This window comes from Strongylocentrotus purpuratus, unplaced genomic scaffold (assembly GCF_000002235.5).
Source record: "Strongylocentrotus purpuratus isolate Spur 01 unplaced genomic scaffold, Spur_5.0 spur5_scaffold_1, whole genome shotgun sequence".
Classification (NCBI taxonomy): domain Eukaryota; kingdom Metazoa; phylum Echinodermata; class Echinoidea; order Camarodonta; family Strongylocentrotidae; genus Strongylocentrotus; species Strongylocentrotus purpuratus.
The window spans coordinates 4,589,470-4,603,478 of NW_022145594.1; the positions used below are offsets into that span (position 1 = coordinate 4,589,470).

Consider the following 14,009-nt stretch of genomic DNA (forward strand, 5'->3'; position numbering starts at 1 on the left):
AACATATCAAAGCATTTGGGTCACTGAACAGTGCTTATTTTGTAAGCGAAAAATGTTCTATGGAGAATGACAGATACCAAGAATAATTTTCTGTAATGCCAAAAACAAAAAGAAGAATAGGGGAGGCATAGACAAAATCTAACTTCCGCTTTATAATGATTTAACAAAAAATAAAGGATACTAGCTCCTCGGTTCTTAGTTTTACATCTTTCAAATAGCACCTTCACTTATAATGGAATATCAAACACATCCGTCCCTAAATTTTTACAGAGAGAGAGAGAGAGAGAGAGAGAGAAGGGGGGGGGGGGCACGTATAGGACAGAGAGAAATACGTTCCTTCCAAAACGGGATCAAAATATTGTGACAAGCTATATTACAGAAAACAAACAGATTGATAAGAGAAATAGGAAAAAATGTGAAGAGAGAGATGAGAAAGAGAAAGAGAGAGAGAGAGAGAGAGAGAGAGACACACAGAGAGAGGGTGAATGACAAACAACAAAACCAAAAATTACACCAAGAGCTAGGGCTTAGTGACTACAAGTGTGTCGGACAAAGAAAGCAGAGAAGACAACTTTAATTAGAAAATATTGAATCACTTTTAATACAACTACATTCCATAGTAGTTTTAGAAAATGACTATTTGATATCTTTTCAATCTTTATTCTATATATTTCTTAATGTACATAGATTGCATGCAGAACCAAAAACTAAAATGAAAGAGAAAAACATTATCAAGATACATCTATAGAAAATACTATCACTATAAGGAATGTTTTTATATTTGAATTTGCACTAATGAAACATACATCTATAAAAACTAAAGGAAAATGATTTTTTCCTATCAATATTACTCAAGTTTTAACTTAAGTGATGATAATGACCTTTGACCTCTGCCCATGTGACTATCTACATGTATATCTGGGTTAGTCCAAGAATATTTGTCCCATATTTTAGAATAATCACTACCGAAGCCATGGAGGTGCCTTGTGAATACCTTTTGAAAAGAATAGAATACCAAAGTGTAATGTCATACTGGCCAAAGTGTGATGTCATACTGGTCATGTTGTCAAGGTTGCTGGTTCCAAACTTTTTTGGGGCTATAACTATGGCATGGCGACCATACAAGCACCAAACACTGAACTTGCCACGCTCCAGCCGTTGCTTGAATGGTTTTGGGGTGAACCTCATGCGCAGGCTCTGTTGTTTGGAACCAGTAACCTGGAAGATGAGCGAATATGATGTAAGCACTTTGGTATTCTATACTTCCCCCTGTGTATCATGGAATGGTCGGTGCATAAATGAGTAATTATTACATAACTTTCATGAACACGTATCCAGCAGTCGTCTCAATAGGTTTTACAGTTTTGTACAAATTACCTATCAGATAATTTAAAAGTGGGGTGATCGTGAGAATTAGGTTCAACCCCAAATCAGTCTTGCACAATGTATAGTTAGAACATAGGGATTGCATTTTTGGTGATACGCGCTATAGAAATAAAGTTCATTATGAGTGCTGTTATGTGTTCCACTAGTTTACCAAAGCTGTTGAAGAGTTACCGTGACAGAACTGACAGAAAATAATAATCAAAGACTGAAACAAAGCATACAAGTTTAAAGGTAAAGACCAGTTATGGTCACGCGATTGCATTGTGAAAGAAACGTTGTGGAATCGATCAGAAAAGGTTGATCATCTCGCATCTAGCATCTGCAAGGTTCTGGAATCATCAAAATGATAAGAAATTTGGCCCATTCTTCGTAAAGTTACAAGCACTATACACAGAAAGATGTATATGGGACTACCCTATATCGCTCACAGACCATGAGAGAAACAAATTTAACAAATATATGAATTAGTAGGCGGTTTCCCGGCAAATTTTTTATCATCATGTATTAGTCAAAACATATTCTTTCACATGATTGGTAATGAGAGATTCCATTTCATTTTTTGAAATTGGGGCGTTTCCAATACTGGTCTTTACCTTTAAGAATAAAAAGGAACCATCGTTATAAATCTACATGTATCTATCTATCCCATCAATAAGTTTTGAAAGAGAGTGTATAAACATACAGCGTGTTTCTACAGCCATTCAAATACTTTTATTTTCTACATTTGTCCGGTCTTTTACAGGTACCCGCTTCTGTAGAAACACACCGGAATCGTAGTATAATGCTAATTCTAACAGAATAGCATGCCCATTTCCAGAGGTGGGTTTTTCTAGGTACAATGAATCGCCTTCTCAGTTCTTTGAAACAAATTTCCAGACATTAGTATTCGTGTAGTAGGTCACTTGACACAACGTATTACTGCTCGTTCCAACCAGAGTGTGAGAATTACTCACCGTATTACCATGAGAAAATGTGAGTTACGCTTTTAAGTGGAAATTGTTCAAAATGTCTGTTTAAAAAAACAAACACTTTCACATACATGTATAACATGTATATATATATATATATATATATCATGGAACTAACCATTGGGGTACACATTATGCAAACAATGATCACATACATGTAGATCCAGTGAGCGCACATCTAGTATTTGTCTCTGTGGATTGCATACAATTGTGGTACAAATGACATTTATCTGCATCTACTCGTATGTTGACGGTTAACTATTGATGTGTAGGCCCATTCTTCAGCGTATGGGGGAGGGGATAAGAGGGAGGGATGGAGGAGAGATGTAGGGGAGGGATGTAGGGAAAGGAGGGGTGGGAGGGAGGGAGGGATGGAGGCTAGGGAGGAGAGGGGGGGGGGAGGGATGGGGAGAGGGGAGGGATGGGGAGAGGGAGATGGAAACAAAGGGGGGGGGTATTAATCTTGGGTGATGGCAAGGTATGACATGGCTCCAGCTACAACGGCTCCTAGCACACCTACAGCTGCAGCACCTGGGATGAGGGACAGAGGGAGAGAGAGACAGAGAGAGAATGAGAGACAGAGAGAGACAGAGAGAGTAAAAGAGAGAGAGACAGAGACAGAGTGAGGGAGACACAGAGAGAAAGAGACAGAGAGGCAGAGAGAGAAACAGAAACAGGGAGAGAGACAGAGACAGAGACAGAGAGGGACACACACACAGAGACAGAGAGAGAGAGTGAGAGACAGAGAGAGACAGAGAGAGTAAAAGAGAGAGAGAGACAGAGACAGAGTGAGGGAGACACAGAGAGAAAGAGACAGAGAGGCAGAGAGAGAAACAGAGAGGGACACAAACACAGAGACAGAGAGATAGAGACAGAGAGAGAGACAGAGAGGGACACACACACAGAGACAGAGAGACAAATAGAGAGGAAGAGAGATAAAATTAGATTAGATTGGATTTTCTTTAGTGTCCAGGATTATGGCAACTCATCATTCTTCATGAATGACGGAGGTTTATATTATATAACTATCATTTACATCTCCATAATTGTAATACACACATGTTTAGAAGATCCAATGAATTGGCAAAATAAATTTAGAATGCCTATGTGATTTTTTTTCGCATACCTTTAAACTTTTATCCTACAGTAAATGTTTAAAACAAGATTTAAGCCATAGCTTAGACGTAAATCTTCTTCATGAATTTGGATAATTCATTTTACAAGTAGAAATACATCTAGTAATACTCAAAATTAGAGAATAAATTAGGTTTATTAAAAAAATGTACATAAGTATTCATGAAGCATATGTACAGTACATTACAATATTTGAAACTAAGGCAAAGTACATACTTTGAAGAGAGACGACAAAGAAAAAATGGGACTTACCCATACATGGTAATGACTTACCCATATATGGTAATGACTTGCCAGACCGTGTGGATACATTCAGCTCTCTGACATCCTCCCCTTCTTCGTCTAGATCGTCCATGGGGTTCAGTAAACTCTCATCTGAAGGGATACAAAGGAGTCGTAATATGAATACATTAAATCATGAATGGTCACATTAAAGGGCCACTCTAACCCAACTAACATAGTCTTTCAAAACATGAATACACCTCTACTTATTAATATTCCAGCTCCTGATTTTTCAGAAACTCTCTAAATTGACCAAAAAATAATAATAGCAGTGCTCAAAATACACGGGGGCGATGAGCGAGTCGCCCCATGAGCTCCATAATAGCCCCCGTCAGGTTGTCCACGGGGGCGATTGCAAAATTAAAATCGCCCACGTGGAATTATAAAATATAGATTATCTTTTCTTATATAACTTTAACACAAAATTGAGTATCAATTTTCAAACCTAAAACTAATGAAATGGAACTAAGATGGCGCTTTCTCTCCCATCTCTATGAGTATTACCGATACAAACAACGGAAGCTCGCAGTGCAGCTAATGTGGCCGTCAGCAGTGGCTATACTGCGCTGGTAGTACCGGTGTGCACGCAGACTCCCAATATCTGCTGGAGCTGGAGACGATCGCGCAAGGACTGAACATGGAGAAGTTTTTCGTTGTGAAAAGTGTGAATCCTCTGAAATCTGGTTGTTCTAAAAGACCAGCAAATAATGTAACTCGACCAATAAATCAATATTGAGAAGAAGATCAGCAAAGATGTTGCAGGGGCGGATCTAGGCAGTTTAGGGGGTTTAACCCCCCGATCTCCCTTGGAACTGCCAAGTGAAAAAGTTATGTGCATAGAAAAATGCTACCATGTGTCCAGACCTACACACAGTAGAGTATGCAGGATTTTTTCAGGGGGGGGGGGGGGTTTAAAATTTCGAAAATGGGCCAAAAATTTCGCAACGACTCGGCCAGCCGCTGAATAAGCGGGGGGGGGGGGGGGGGGGGGGGGGGGACATTTTTTGGGGGGTCAGCCATTGGCATAATCTTTTTTTTTTTTTTTTGTCTCGGGATTTGAAAAATTGACATTTGCTCCGTAGGGGGTGGGGGGGGGGGGGTAAGGTCACTTTTTTGGGGAGTCGGCCATTAGCATAATTTTTTTTTTTTTTTTTTTTTTGGTCTCAGGATTTGAAAAATTGACATTTTGCTCTGTGGGGGGGGGGGGGGGGAAGGGGGGAGTAAGGTCACTTTTTTGGGGGGGGGGGGGGCCAGCCATTGGCATAATTTTTTTTAAATTATTTTTTAATTAAAGGTGTAATTCAAAGAAGATCACACATATGTCAACTAATGTATCACTAGAAACTGGTAAGCTAACACATGGCCATCGTACAAGTTTTAGGTCAACTACATATCGGGTGATTTATAAAAAGACAAATACAACCACCTCCATAGCAGCTGGGATGTACGAGAGATTCGCCGGAAAAATAACAATGTTTTAATGACGTCACTATATGGACCAACACTGCCCTAGCAGACGTCATCCCATAGAGAATGAACATGATTGCACAGCTATTATTTCTCAAATTATAATGAGTTTAGTGTATATAAATGTAATGGCATGTCAAACCATTCAAAATGGGATATGACCCAATTCTGATAACTAAAATCTTTTGCTTGTAAATACACAGGATAAGGGTTAATTAACAATCAAAGAAACCAGACTTTCAAATTGAAATGATATTAAGGACGGCATTTGTTCCCTCTTGAAACGCCGAACATACCCCGGTGGGTGTGAAAACTGAATATACACTGTCGCTCATAAAGGTGGAATTTTTATTTCATCCCAATTTATGGAATTATTTAAAAAATAATTTAAAAATAATAAATTTAGATAATAATATACATTCTGAGATTGTATTGAAGAATAATTTGCCAATGTGTGTTTTGCGTGACTGCTAAAGCATGTGTATGCTACTATGCTTATTAACTAGGGGACCTACGCCCTCAACTAAAAAACAAAACAAACAGAAAATGCAATAAATTTTCAATAATTTATTGCATTTTACCCCGGTCGGGGGTTTAGGGTGGGGGGTTAGGGGTTGAACCCCCCCCCCCCTTTAGTAATTTTATGTGTGTATTTTTTATGAAACCCCCCCCCCCCCCCCCTTTGGGTTTTTTTTTTTTTTATAATTATAAAAAAAAAAAAAAAAAAAATTGACTGACCTGAAAAAGGTGACCTTACCCCCCCCTCCACCCCCCCCCCAACAAAGAGAAAAAATTTTCAAATTTCGAGACCCCCCCCCCAAAAAAAAAAAAAAAAAAAAAAAAATCATCATTTAGGAATTTGTCATTTTACAACAAACGCATAAAAAAGTATAATTTACTAAAAATCTCAGAAAATTTTGTCATTTCAGCATTACGTGTAAACCACCGTCATGGAATTAGAAATAAACCACGTTTGAATTTTATTTCCCCGAGCCCCCTCCCCAATCAGTACGCCAGTGCCCCCCCCCCCCCTCCCCCTGATTTACACTTTGTTGGCAACTGATCTCCCCTACCTTTTTTCGTTCTTTTTTTTTCATTCCCTTTCTCTCCTCTTTCCCTTTCCCTTCCCTTCCTTCTCTCTCTTTTAGGTTTGCTGGGGGGGGGGGGGGGGGGGTAAGGCAAGATCCTTTCGGCTCCCACCCTTCTCCACACGTTGCTGGCGGGATTAACCGCAACTGATCTATCTCCCCTTCTTTTCACCCTTTTGTTTCTTCTTCGTCATTTTTGGACCCTTTTAGCTTTCCTTTTCTTTTCCTTCCTTCTCTCTTTTTTTTAGCGGGGGTGGGGGGAGGCAAAGGCCTTTTGCCCCACCCCCGTCCGCAACTTGTTGGCGGGAAAATTGCAACTGATATCCCCCTTCTTTTCTTTACTTCTTCCTCAATTTTCCTTCTCTTTATGTCCTCTTCAGTGACTGGTCCCTCAGAAACTAGTACTAAGCCAGTCACAGAGAATTCATGTTTTCAACTGTTGCCTGTCTGTGCATTGAAAATTTGATTTTTCTTCAAATTTCATTTAAAAATCTTGTCATATTTGATAAATATAGTGCATTGGCATATGGGCTATGGTTGGAGCATTGGTGAATTATGTGGATTTATCATATTCATATTCTGAATATTTTCAGCGAATTTAATAATATTGAAAAGGATGCAATTCATAGTTGTACTCGAAAATTCTCACTTAACATATTCTCTCTCTCTCTCTCTCTCTCTGTCTCTCCCTGTCTTGCATAAAGAAAATATGAAAATAATATTTTGCCTTGATCAAAAAATGTTATCAGTATTAAACAGGGAGAAGGAAAGGGGAGAAAATTAATCAAAACAAACATTGAAGAATCCAATTCAGTGTTCTTACGTGATGCATAAGAATGAAAGTACTGTAACGAAACCGGTTCCTGTCGATGTTCTTCCCAGCAGCTTCTCTTGTCAGGATGCCTTCTGCTGGTAGGTTTTCCTAGTCCGGTACCAATTTCACCGTGGATCCGTTTGGCAGAGATATACTGCCCCGTTGACGTTGACACCAGTCTGATATATTGCTCCGCACCACCTCTCGACCACCGTCCAGTCGACACTACCAACCGTCTTCTACCAACCGTTGTACCGTCGTATACCACCAGCCGACTAGGCCAGTCCGCTTCTGCACCTCTCAGACGTCTATACCAGTCTGCTTGTGCATGCAACTCCAATTGGCCGCACCAGTTTGCTTCATGCACCTCCAAACAACCAGACCGTCTGACTTCGTACAGTCAGCTTACTCGACCATGCCACGGCTCTGCTACACAGTAGTCCCTACCAGCCGTCTACTCCAGACCACGATCACTAGACCACCGAATGAGCAACCCCTGGTATTGTCTAATACTAGAACGTAAAAGACCAACAAACACAACCTAGATTCTAACCATGGTCGTCACCTAAAATCAGACTTCAACTTTAGGTTTCCCCATGGAAAGACATGCAAACGATCATCTCAATCATTTCGTTGCACGCAATACTTTATTGGGCAAATATCCAAACATAATCTAATTGCCTTACAATGTAAGTGTGCCCAGTGGGCGACGGCAATTATGTAGACTATGACAGGAAGCTCTCCGACACGTGGGACAATTGATTTATATACACATTTCTTATACATTTATTATTCTGGTTAGGTTTCCAAAAATTACATAAACATTGATATAACTCCACTTTACAATATCAGATTGAAACAAACCATATATCAAATGAAAGCATTAGTTTTATCCTATAAAACTAAACAAAAGAGAACAAGTAATTATTAATGGTAGAAAAGTAATTACACTAAAACTGTCAAAAACATGCACAATCGAACATTCTTAAAATTAACACGTGACTATATAGCGTCGTATATTTTACTTGAATTACGCTATCTACGCCGAAATAACTACTACGAAATGAAACCAATTTTGTGACACAACTCCCTTATTTTCCTTAGCTCGGTCCCCGAGCGATATCTAACAACAATTTACAAACTGCATATAACACATTTACAGAAAATAACGTCCATGGGCATCTAGGTATCCTTCCCACCGGAACCAGCGGTTCTAAGTTCATGCAGTACTGACTGAATTATTTAACGAGAACTATCAGTGTCAGTTTGAGTTTCAGCATTCTTACTAGCAATTTCAGTCCCCTCACTAGCCCATGCAGTCTCCGACGCCATTTTCCTAGATGAATATCGCAAGTCAAGTGGTGAAGGGGACCTTTCGTCGTTATCCAACTCTTCTTCTGGTTCGGGCGTAGATTGTCGGCTATGTCGAGGGGAAGCTTCCGATCCATCATGCTGTGGAGACTCCGGGGTCTTTTGACATGACGATTTCGTCAGGTCTCTTTGGAGCGATTTGGATTTTCGTCGCGATGAGCGGTAACGACGTGGTGACCTCCCTCGAGGCCGGTCCAATCTTGGATCATCACGTGGTGGCGACCGCCAGTCCATTCTTACATGACGCCACGATGCATCAGCTTTTTCAGAGGTCCCTGTTATTGGCGTGGAAGTGGGTTTGCATCTTGGCGAAGAAACAGGTGTTAAGCTGTGTTTTCTCACGGGAACCACAGCTACATCGTGGGCTCCCTGATGCCGCTCCATCTCCGTCTTCCTACCCGTGCGATAATCGCATTGGTCGCAACGATACTTCAGGATATGCACTTCCCGCTTGTGTCTTTGCAAAGAGTCTTTCTTCTCATAACTTTTGGTACAAGAGTCACATTGAAAGAAGTGGGTAGTCGTACGTCGGGCATCAACGTCCTTGTTTCCCTGCTTGTCGGGTGGCATGTTTCTGCTTGCACTGGTTTCAGTGGGCATCGTCTGGTTGCACATTTCTGTGCCCACTTCTTCCACCGCTGACAATGAGGCAATGGCGGTGCCTGCCTTTATGTTCCTCTGTTCCCTTGTTGGATTGAACACCCTGACAGGCAACACATCTTCATCTGTCTTCACGACAGATCTGGCAACGATGGGTCCCTTTTTCCATGATTCGATTGGGTTCACAGGAGATTCTACCAGTCCTTCACACAGTGCTTCCTTTTTACCTGTTACTCTGTCTGCTAGCACCATTTCGTGTCGTGGAGGAATTGAGTTTTCCTCCCCCGCCACTATCCTTCTGCAGAATGATTCTCCTTCACTATCTAGGCATGGAATTATGCCCCACTCGGTCCTCAATTCCATCTTGTGGCAGTCAAGTACAGCATTAGTTTGAACTAGGAAATCTAGCCCAAGAATGCCTTCGTTCTTGAGGCTGGCCACAGTTACCATTGTAGTGACAAGTGAATCTCCGATCTGCACTTCCAGCCTTGATTTACCTCTGGTCCTCAACGGGGTCCCATCTGCTTGTAGTACCACGCTAGTCACTGGTAATAACTCAGGTCTTCTATTATCCTCTATCCGGTCAAACACCTTATCTGAAATCAAAGTGTTGGTGGCTCCAGTGTCGATCAGTAATTTCAAGGACTGTCCATTGATTTTCCCTTCCAGGAAAAGTCCTTTCCTGTTAGAATCCTGAGACGAACCAACTCTGGTCTGCTCCTCTTCATCTGTCATCCCATTTGCAGTTGCCCACTGCAAGTTTGTATTGGCTTTCTCTGCTGCTGGTGGTGCTGTTCCTCCCCTAACTTTCCTTGGATAAGGACATTGGTTCCTCCAGTGTCCCAATTCATTACAGTTGAAACACCGGTTATCTTCCCGTTCTGAGACTTTAGTTGGCATGGTTTGTTCCGGTCTCCTATCTGGTACATCTGGTTTAATCGTATTCCTCCCATTTCTCATGTCTAAGGCATCTAATACCTTCTCTACTATCTCATCCATAGTAGGATTCCTTGGTTGCTGTTCACGGATGGCTGCAACCTCACACTCTTCTAGTGCTCGACTGTACGTGGTTGAACGCTTCACTTCATTTCTCTGACCCTCCATCCTCAGGAAGGCCTCTGTATTTAAAGCTGCTTCCACGGCATCATCAAGCGTGCGAGGTTGAGCACGGAACAATCCTTCTCTTATTTCTGGTGTTACTACGGCATCCAGAAAATGCCCACGGGCTAGTCGGTCTTGTCCTTTTTCATCGAACTCGGGGTAGGACAATGCACACAGCTCCCGTATCGTTTGTCCTAATTCCTGGAGACTTTCCTTTGGTTGCCGACGACGCTGTCTCAACTCTGCTAGGTATACCTCAGCTTTACCTCCAAGACCAAACCGGTTCATGAGTCTGTATACCAACTCGTCGTATGTCAAATCCACTCCAGGCTGTTGGGTTAACAACTTCACAGCAGATCCTCTCAAACTTGCAGCAAGAAACTGCACTGCTTCTACTTTGGTCCATCTGTTTACTCCAGCACATGCCTCAAAATGGTGCAAGTAATCCTCGACAGGACTGCGACCGTCAAATCTGTCTGGTACCATATGGGGTCGTCTGCCAATTAATACATCATTTGCCCTCCCCACATCATGCATATGTGGAGAGAAAAGCGGTGGTGTAATATGAACTCCAGTTTCTGCACTGGGCAGCCGTCTACTTTGTTCTCGGGGCGTTGAACTAAATCTAACCCGCTGTGCCGCTGGCATCTGTGAATCTGCAGTTGGTCCTGATGCAGTTTGTCTACTCAGAGTTGGGGGAAATGCTTCCTGGCGGTCTGGTTCTGGGTCTGCAACTGGTACCTGACTCATCGAAGCACGTAGTTGCTCCATCATTTGATCTACTTCTGTCATACTCCTTTCTAAGTGCTTCATCATTTCTCCTGGCGTTGGTCGATTCTGCCTATTTCTTCCTTGTGCCATTGTCACTGGATCCCACTTCTGACACCACATGTAACGAAACCGGTTCCTGTCGATGTTCTTCCCAGCAGCTTCTCTTGTCAGGATGCCTTCTGCTGGTAGGTTTTCCTAGTCCGGTACCAATTTCACCGTGGATCCGTTTGGCAGAGATATACTGCCCCGTTGACGTTGACACCAGTCTGATATATTGCTCCGCACCACCTCTCGACCACCGTCCAGTCGACACTACCAACCGTCTTCTACCAACCGTTGTACCGTCGTATACCACCAGCCGACTAGGCCAGTCCGCTTCTGCACCTCTCAGACGTCTATACCAGTCTGCTTGTGCATGCAACTCCAATTGGCCGCACCAGTTTGCTTCATGCACCTCCAAACAACCAGACCGTCTGACTTCGTACAGTCAGCTTACTCGACCATGCCACGGCTCTGCTACACAGTAGTCCCTACCAGCCGTCTACTCCAGACCACGATCACTAGACCACCGAATGAGCAACCCCTGGTATTGTCTAATACTAGAACGTAAAAGACCCAACAAACACAACCTAGATTCTAACCATGGTCGTCACCTAAAATCAGACTTCAACTTTAGGTTTCCCCATGGAAAGACATGCAAACGATCATCTCAATCATTTCGTTGCACGCAATACTTTATTGGGCAAATATCCAAACATAATCTAATTGCCTTACAATGTAAGTGTGCCCAGTGGGCGACGGCAATTATGTAGACTATGACAGGAAGCTCTCCGACACGTGGGACAATTGATTTATATACACATTTCTTATACATTTATTATTCTGGTTAGGTTTCCAAAAATTACATAAACATTGATATAACTCCACTTTACAATATCAGATTGAAACAAACCATATATCAAATGAAAGCATTAGTTTTATCCTATAAAACTAAACAAAAGAGAACAAGTAATTATTAATGGTAGAAAAGTAATTACACTAAAACTGTCAAAAACATGCACAATCGAACATTCTTAAAATTAACACGTGACTATATAGCGTCGTATATTTTACTTGAATTACGCTATCTACGCCGAAATAACTACTACGAAATGAAACCAATTTTGTGACAGTACATTAAAAGGTGAAATAATAAATTGAAGAGCGATGATGAATCAATTCTTTGACGTTGATTGATTGAATAAAAAATAATGAAACAATATGGTCTCAGGGTCATATATCTTTGAATATTAGAAAGTTTCATCCACCATCATGTTGTTGAACACTATTTGCAATTCAATTTTAATGGGGTGACTTGTCGGTTACGAGCAGAAGGTCATTTCAGGCTTCTATATTCTATAATAATATCAACAGATATCTGGATAGAGACACTTTGTCACATCAAGCTAGGAGAAAGTATATCATCATCTCACAGAATTCTACTCGAACACCGCATCAAATTCTTTTAACCTTTTTTTTTTCTTCTTCCTCTTTTTTGATGCTTTTTAGCTCTCCTTTTTTCCTTTTCCTTCCTTCCTCTCTTTTTTTTAGCTGGGGCGGGGGGAGGCAAAGGCTTTTTGCCCCACCCCAATCCGCAAATTGCTGGCGGAAAAATTGCAACTGATATCCCCCTTCTTTTCTTTACTTCTTCCTCAATTTTCCTTCCCTTTATCCCTTCTTCAGTGACTGGTCCCTCAGAAACTAGTGCTAAGCCAGTCACAGAGAATTCATTATTTCAACTGTTGCCTGTCTGTGCATTGAAAATTTGATTTTTCTTCAAATTTCATTTAAAAATCTTGTCATATTTGATAAATATGGTGCATTGGCATATGGGCTATGGTTGGTGTATTATGTGGATTTATCATATTCATATTCTGAATATTTTCAGCGAATTTAATAATATTGAAAAGGATGCAATTCATAGTTGTACTCGAAAATTCTCACTTCACATATTCTCTCTCTCTCTCTCTCTCTCTCTCTCCCTGTCTTGCATAAAGAAAATATGAAAATAATATTTTGCCTTGATCAAAAAATGTTATCAGTATTAAACAGGGAGAAGGAAAGGGGAGAAAATTAATCAAAACAAACATTGAAGAATCCAATTCAGTGTTCTTACGTGATGCATAAGAATGAAAGTACATTAAAAGGTGAAATAATAAATTGAAGAGCGATGATGAATCAATTCTTTGACGTTGATTGATTGAATAAAAAATAATGAAACAATATGGTCTCAGGGTCATATATCTTTGAATATTAGAAAGTTTCATCCACCATCATGTTGTTGAACACTATTTGCAATTCAATTTTAATGGGGTGACTTGTCGGTTACGAGCAGAAGGTCATTTCAGGCTTCTATATTCTATAATAATATCAACAGATATCTGGATAGAGACACTTTGTCACATCAAGCTAGGAGAAAGTATATCATCATCTCACAGAATTCTACTCGAACACCGCATCAAATTCTTTTAACCTTTTTTTTTCTTCTTCCTCTTTTTTGATGCTTTTTAGCTCTCCTTTTTTCCTTTTCCTTCCTTCCTCTCTTTTTTTAGCGGGGGCGGGGGGAGGCAAAGGCTTTTTGCCCCACCCCAATCCGCAAATTGCTGGCGGAAAAATTGCAACTGATATCCCCCTTCTTTTCTTTACTTCTTCCTCAATTTTCCTTCCCTTTATCCCTTCTTCAGTGACTGGTCCCTCAGAAACTAGTGCTAAGCCAGTCACAGAGAATTCATTATTTCAACTGTTGCCTGTCTGTGCATTGAAAATTTGATTTTTCTTCAAATTTCATTTAAAAATCTTGTCATATTTGATAAATATGGTGCATTGGCATATGGGCTATGGTTGGTGTATTATGTGGATTTATCATATTCATATTCTGAATATTTTCAGCGAATTTAATAATATTGAAAAGGATGCAATTCATAGTTGTACTCGAAAATTCTCACTTCACATATTCTCTCTCTCTCTCTCTCTCTCTCTCTCCCTGTC

General features: G+C 40.8%; 1 protein-coding gene across 1 annotated transcript in view; it reads right to left on the reverse strand.

Moving 5' to 3' along the window:
• Positions 1-2,748: 2,748 nt before the first annotated feature.
• The window catches only part of LOC582585 (protein odr-4 homolog), a 35,001-nt gene continuing 23,740 nt past the window's right edge, over positions 2,749-14,009 (reverse strand). The window contains exons 11-12 of the mRNA XM_030977548.1: positions 3,762-3,863; positions 2,749-2,885 (exon numbers count right to left, since the gene is read on the reverse strand). Coding sequence (XP_030833408.1) covers positions 2,812-2,885; positions 3,762-3,863 — 176 coding nt within the window. The 3' untranslated portion in view covers positions 2,749-2,811. The remainder of the gene's footprint in view (positions 2,886-3,761; positions 3,864-14,009) is intronic.